General features: G+C 37.0%; 1 protein-coding gene and 1 pseudogene across 1 annotated transcript; one reads left to right on the top strand and one right to left on the bottom strand.

Moving 5' to 3' along the window:
* Positions 1–1828: 1828 nt before the first annotated feature.
* On the top strand, positions 1829–3367 carry LOC145107740 (geranylgeranyl diphosphate reductase, chloroplastic-like). Its single transcript, XM_079044692.1, has one exon. It carries the CDS (start codon positions 1904–1906, stop codon positions 3284–3286), a length of 1383 nt encoding a protein of 460 aa, XP_078900818.1. The 5' UTR covers positions 1829–1903; the 3' UTR covers positions 3287–3367.
* Positions 3368–3930: 563 nt separating this feature from the next.
* LOC145105379 (secreted RxLR effector protein 161 pseudogene) lies at positions 3931–4668 on the bottom strand (annotated as a pseudogene).
* Between the last annotated feature and the right edge of the window lie 2579 nt (positions 4669–7247).

The following is a 7247-nucleotide window of genomic DNA, read 5'->3' as shown; positions in this document are numbered from 1 at the left end:
AAGCTAAAGCAATACTTAATCTCTAATGGATTTCATGCATGTCAATCTGATACTTCTTTATTTGTTCATTCTTCCTCTCCATCCACTATATATGTTCTTGTCTATGTAGATGATCTAATTGTGACAGGTACAAATGAAGTTCATCTACAACGGTTTATCACTAATCTGAATCGTGTCTTCTCACTAAAGGATCTTGGTGATTTTCATTTTTTCCCTTGGTCTCCAAATTCAAAGAAATGCAAATGGGCTAACTCTGTCACAACAGGCTTACATTCAGGACATTCTTGAAAGCAACAATATGTCCATGGCAACACCGATTACCACACCGTCTGATCCACAATCTCGTCTTCATCAAAATGGTGACCCGTTTGTTGATCCTACTCTTTACAGACAAGTGGTTGGTTCTCTACAATATGTTACTATTACAAGACCAGATATTGCCTACTCTATCAGCCGTGTTTGTCAGTTCATGCACTCACCAAAAAATCAACACTGGCAAGCTGTAAAACGAATTCTACGCTACATCAAAGGGACGATTACACATTGTTTACATTTCACACCAACAAATGCTAAGTCTCTTCATGCTTTCTCTGATGTTGGGTGGAATTCTGATCGCGATGATAGTCGCCCTCAATATGGTTTTGCTATCTTTCACGGGTTAAATCTCATAAGTTGGACTTCAAGAAAACAAAAGGTAGTGGCTAGATCCAGCACTGAAGCTGAATATCGCTCCTTGGCCTATACTACAACAGAATTAATGTGGATAAAACAGTTACTCAAAGATCTTCGAGCACAAATCAGCCACCCATCATTAGTTCTGTGTGACAATGTTGGAGCAATCTTTATGAGCAAAAATCATGTCATCAGTACACGGTCTAAGCATATAGCTCTAGACTTTCATTTCATTCGTGAGCAGGTAGATTCTCGTGAGCTAAAGATATGCTATGTGTCTTCTGTTGATCAAGTGCCCTTGAGCTTGCCGGAGGGTATTAGAGAATATTAAAAACGTGTAACATTGAATGAGTAAAAATAGTCAATAGTCCACATAGTCTTTCCATAGAAGTAGGAGTTTATATCTCATATTTTTGTTCTCTCTCTCTCTCTCTCTCTATATATATATATATATATATATATATATATATATATATATATATATATATATATATATATATATATATATATATATATACACACACACACACACACGTATTGTATATCTACTCTAATAAATGAAGGTTTTTTTGCCACATGTCACACTCTCACTCAATTTTTCAAATTTCATTTTGTGGTTATTTTGAATTAATTTATTTTCCACATGAGTTTTTCTATTTAATAAATTCCACATAATACTTTAATATAATAATTACAATAAATATAATAATAAATATATATCAATTTCATTAATGAATTTACTTTCTTATTTCAAAATTCTCAAATTAAAGCTCATTAATTTATTTTGTTTATTTATTTAAATTTAAAAGATAAAAAAAATCGGTTTTAATAGTTCGTTATTTTTCTTATTTTCTTAGAAATCCAAAGTTTTTAAATATTTAGACATTTATATTTAATTTTTTTAATTAACTCATACAATACATGAGTGTTACACCTAATTGAATATATATACAACAATTCATCATTATTTATATAAAAAAAAGCTACATCCTAAAACCTGTTTCAACATAGAGGTCAATGGGTCCCTACTCACCGGTCACTACCTCTTCCTTATATAAGTTTTCTAAGCGTCTATTTCAACTTTCAGCAATAAAAATATTTTACTATATTTTATTGGGACTCTTTTTTAAATCGATTTATTAAATTTTACTAAATTAGATCAACATTACAGCACGAATCTTAAACCCTAATTGGATCCGTAGTAACATAACAAACGAAAAACAAGGTAGCCATGGCCGCCATCACTCACCCACTTCACACTTCCACCGTCACTTTCAGAATCCCAACCCGTCCATCCTACAGGTTTACACCCACCCACAAACTCATCATCACAGCTTCTTCGACTTCAAACAAACCCATCTCCGGCAGAAGGCTAATCGCTGCGGTCATAGGCGGTGGCCCAGCAGGATCCTCAGCGGCAGAGGCGTTAGCTTCCGGCGGGGTAGAGACATACCTATTTGAGCGCAGCCCCTCCGGCGCCAAACCATGCGGCGGTGCGATTCCACTCTGTATGCTCGAGGAGTTTTCCATACCACCGGAGCTCGTCGACCGGAAAGTAACCCACATGAAAATCATTTCCCCATCCAACCTCACTGTCGACTTCGGTAAAACCCTCAAGTCCCACGAGTATATCTCCATGCTCCGTCGCGAAGTTCTTGATTCTTATCTCCGGTCAAGAGCTGAATCGAAAGGTGTCATCCTCCTTAAAGCGCTTGTAACGAAGCTTGACGTCCCCACCTCACCTAACCAACCTTACATCATCCATTACACAGTCAACAACCGAATCAAGTACCTCCCCGTCGACGTCATTGTCGGCGCCGACGGCGCCAACAGCCGCGTGGCAAAGTCTATTCACGCCGGAGACTACGCCTGCGCTATCGCCTACCAAGAGCGGATCAAACTCCCCGACGACAAAATGGAATACTACCAAAACCTCGCTGAGATGTACGTCGGAGACGACGTCTCACCGGACTTCTACGGATGGGTCTTCCCAAAATGCGATCACGTCGCCGTCGGCACCGGAACCGTCTGCTCAAAGCCAAACATTAAACGATACCAGCAAGGGATCCGATCAAGAGTCCTCCCAAAGATCGCCGGTGGGAAAGTAATCAAAGTGGAAGCCCATCCAATACCGGAACACCCTCGTCCAGTTCGAGTCCGTGGCAGGGTGGCTCTGGTAGGAGACGCCGCCGGGTATGTGACGAAATGCTCCGGCGAAGGAATCTACTTCGCAGCAAAGAGTGGAAGAATGTGTGGCGAAGCAATCGTGAAAGCTTCGGAGGGAGGGCATAGGATGATCGGAGAGAGTGATTTGAAAAGGGAGTATCTGAAACAATGGGATTCCAAGTATATAACAACTTTCAGATTCTTGGATTTGCTGCAACATGTGTTCTATGGGAACAATGCGGCAAGGGAGGCGTTGGTGGAGCTTTGTGGTGATGAATATGTTCAGAGAATGACATTTGAGAGCTATTTGTACAAGAAATTAGCGAATGGGAATAGATGGGAGGATTTAAAGATGGTTTCTGGTACGATTGGGAGTTTGATAAGGTGTAAGCTTGTTGGGAAAGAGATGGAGTCGTTTGATAAGAATGTTCTTGCAAAGTTCGTGTGATCAATTGTATCGAGTGTATTATGTAGCATAGGATTGTGTAAGATTTGATGAATGATATACAATTCCTCTGTTTCTATCTAATGTGAAATTTGTTCTTTTATTGTTAGTAATTATCTTCATGATATACACTTCTTGATATCCTTAATAAATTTCTAGGAGTTCCAAGGTCTACATATTAGTGGTTCTTAATGTGTAAAATGTAATTGAATTAACCTTATTCCGCCCACCAAAATCAAATGAAGTGAAAAAGCACGACTTTTAAGTTATATATGTATCTTTAGAAGCAAATTAAGTCAATTCTACCAAAACTTTGTAATGGTTACTAAAGGCATTTCAATCACGTGTAAACACTCCAAGAAAGATTAAGCTAAACAATATTACTAAGGGCATTACACACAAAGTTTATTTTCTACATATATTACTAAGTATGAAAAGGGGATACCAACGATTACATACAAAGTGTATTTTCTACATAGATTACTAAAAGAGAAAAAGATCATTTATGTGAATGGCTTCCATGCTTGCCTGTTTTTACATATTAACTACCCACATCAAATGGAAAATAGAACTAGTAAAAGACATAAAAACATGAATCAAAAATATTAGATAGATCATGTGCATAGCACATGTTTGGGGATTGCATGTTAATACTCCTCCTCAACACCAAATTCCACCATTGCCATTCTTTTACAGAATTCAAATAGTTTTGGATTTGCCAAACTTTTCGTCATGGAGTCAGCAACTTGTTATGTAGTTCTAACATACCTCAGATTTATGCTTCCTTCAAACACCTTCTCTCTAATGAAATGATAATGAACCTCAATGTGTTTGGTTCTTGAATGAAATGTAGGATTCTCCGCAAGCTGAATGGATGAAATGTTATCACAGAACAGTGGAATGTTGTAATTTATCTCTTGATTCAAGTCCCTCAACAATTGAACTAGCCAAACACATTCTTGAGTTGTCATTGTTGCAGATTGGTACTCCGCCTCTATTGTGGATACAGATATTGTGGGTTGACGTTTGTTGCACCAAGACACTACACTTTGTCCAAGCATAAATACAAAGCCCGTGGTTGACCTACGAGTATCTATATCCCCATCATAGTCTGCATCGCAAAATCCTGATAAAATGCAGTCTTCTGTTCTTCTGAAGCAAATACCATAGTTTAAGGTTCTTTTGACATACCTCAGAACCTTATGTACTGCTTCTAGATGTGGCTTCTTGGGCTCGTACATAAAACGACTTAGAATTCCAACAACAAAGGCGATATCAGGCCTTGTTAAGGTCAAATAAATGAGGCTACCAACAATCTTTCGATACATAGTTTTATCATCGAGTTCTTTGCCCACATTTGTACTCAACTTACGGTTTGCTTCCATGGGTGTTGCTGAAGGCTTTCTATTCAGCATACCAAACCTTTTTAATAGATCAAAGGACTACTTTCGCTGATGAAGGATCACTTCTTGGTTACCATACTTTAGCTCTAAACCTAGAAAATGATTCAGCCTGCCCACATCCTTCATGTGAAATCGAACATACAAGTTTTCTTTTAACTACTTGATCACCCCTTCAAGATCTCATGTAAGAATCAGGTCATTGATGTGCACAATTATACTTATAAGTCTTAAATTTATAACCTAACAAAATTTTACTAACTATGCACTTATAGGGGTGTACCTAGTCAGATTATAGAATAGATCAAGTAAGTCAGGTGTCGATCACAGGGAACAAAATTCAATTAAATAAATTAACTACTTATAATTAAAATAAGAAACAAACTATGATTGGGGTTTTTTTTACTGATTTTGCAAGATCAGAAGAACTTACTATCAACTAACAATTAAGCAAGCAAAGAAAACAAATTAACTTCAAGAATTAAAAGAAATACTTCTGCCTACATCCGATTTCACCTTCTTCTATAGTTAATTTCTAATGGGTGGATTATATTGATTACCAATTTGTTAGAAGCTATTATGATCAAATATCTAGGCCTAGCAATTTATGAATTACCAAGCAATGATCATGCACAAGTTAAACACCAAATCAATAATAAGCACAAATTGGATTATGAATGATAGTACTTACTTTTCTCTGGTCAAGTTAAGCAACTAAGCACAAATTGAGATTAATTATGCTCTTTAACACAGTTAAAGTTACTAACTTTAATTACTTAATCTAAAATGTGATTAACCCTAGCTCTAATTATTTAATGATCATAAACAATTAGCAGACAAATTCATGCAATTAATATGATCAATTAACACACATAATCTGATTTATAAGCAATATAAAGTTGAAATAAAATGTGCTAGGGTTTAAATATCAAACACAAGTAAAATCAATAATAATCATTCAATAATCGAAATCAACACATATGGATCAAGTTCATCTTCACCAAACAGAAGTAAAAGGTATTTAGCATCTCATTATTGCAGAAAAACACACAAAATCTATGTAAATTACGCTAGACATAAGTAATGATTAGCAAACCAACTAGATCAATGTGGAATTCTTCTAAATCTTCTTTAATCCTTGAGCTCCACTTGATTTTCGATCTTCTTCTGCATTTAGAAGGGTTTTCGGTCGTAATTCTCCTTAGAAAACCGATTGCATGGCTTCCCATTCGACCTAATGTTCGGGATTTTATAATTTCCAAAATCTGATCACCACGTCGTGGCTGACCGACACCACGACGTGGCCCTCGTCGAAATCTTGTATCCTCCAAGTCAGCTTTTCTGGTTACAAATCTTATTTTCACAACGTCATTTTGGAGATCACGACGACGTTGTCTTCAGTCTTCTTTTCTTCTTCTTTTATTTTAGCTCCCATTTCTTGCTTCCAGCTCTTCGTTTGCTTCCTTTTTGTCCCGAGAAAGTCTTCGCTGCTACAAAACATATTTTAAACATAATAAGTATCTTGTGTTCCCAAAATAAACATAATTGTAGCTAAAAGTATTAGAAATGTGCATTGAATATATAGTTAAATATGCACATATCATCATCCACATACGTGAGTACAACAACGATCTTGCTACCTTCCGTCTTCACAAAAAGACTTGTATCTGATATCGTTATCATATACCCATTGTGCTCAAGGAACTATGCAATTTTACCAATCCACGCTCTCAGTGACTGCTTAAGCCCATACCAAAGCCTCAATTTGAGTTCAGATACACCCGATTGTATGTCTGAATCCCTTAAACTAAGGCTCTAATACCAGCTTGTAACGTCCTAAAAAGTAGGACTAAAAATTTTGATTTTTAAATTAATAAAGCCATTATCCAAAACAACATCATAGAAACCATGGTGAATCAAAGTGTATCAATAAACATCCAAGTACATTAGAGTGATATAAAATGTGGAACAATGGGGTGTGTAGACTGCAATCATCCCGGGAACTTCCCCTTCGAACCAGAAGTACCTGAACCATAAACTGAAAAACTGTAAGCACAAGGCTTAGTGAGTTCCCCAAAATACCACATACCATACATATCAAAAATATAATGGGCCCCACCCAGCATCGAGCCCCACTCGGAACAGATCTGTCAGTCATCTTGCCCAGCCTGGCATCGGGCCTCGCCCGATATACATACAAACATATAAACACATACATAAAAATCACAAAGATAAATAGCATACAATATAATCATCAGGCCCCGCCCTGTAAACATATAAACACATAACACATGAAAGAGTCATGAAGACAACTAGCATCCTACACATAATAACCCATGGGTCGGCATTGGTGTCTTCGACCCACTAAACATAGTGAGGAAACTCACCTCAAGCTGATGAATCTCTCAAATAAAATCTCGGTCCGTTAGTCCGGAAAATTCCCGCGCTATCATCATCAAATAATATCCAGTTAATGATTGGATCTTAACCCAAAATCAAGAATCTAAATTACTTGTCCAACATCCAGGGTAAAAGACCATTTTACCCTTTTCTTACTTGGCCCA

This window comes from Lactuca virosa, chromosome 4 (genome assembly GCF_052849685.1).
Source record: "Lactuca virosa cultivar CGN04683 chromosome 4, Lactuca_virosa_CGN04683_v6, whole genome shotgun sequence".
Taxonomy (NCBI): domain Eukaryota; kingdom Viridiplantae; phylum Streptophyta; class Magnoliopsida; order Asterales; family Asteraceae; genus Lactuca; species Lactuca virosa.
Note: the sequence above shows the minus strand (reverse complement) of the source record. Positions and strands in the feature narration are given on the sequence as shown.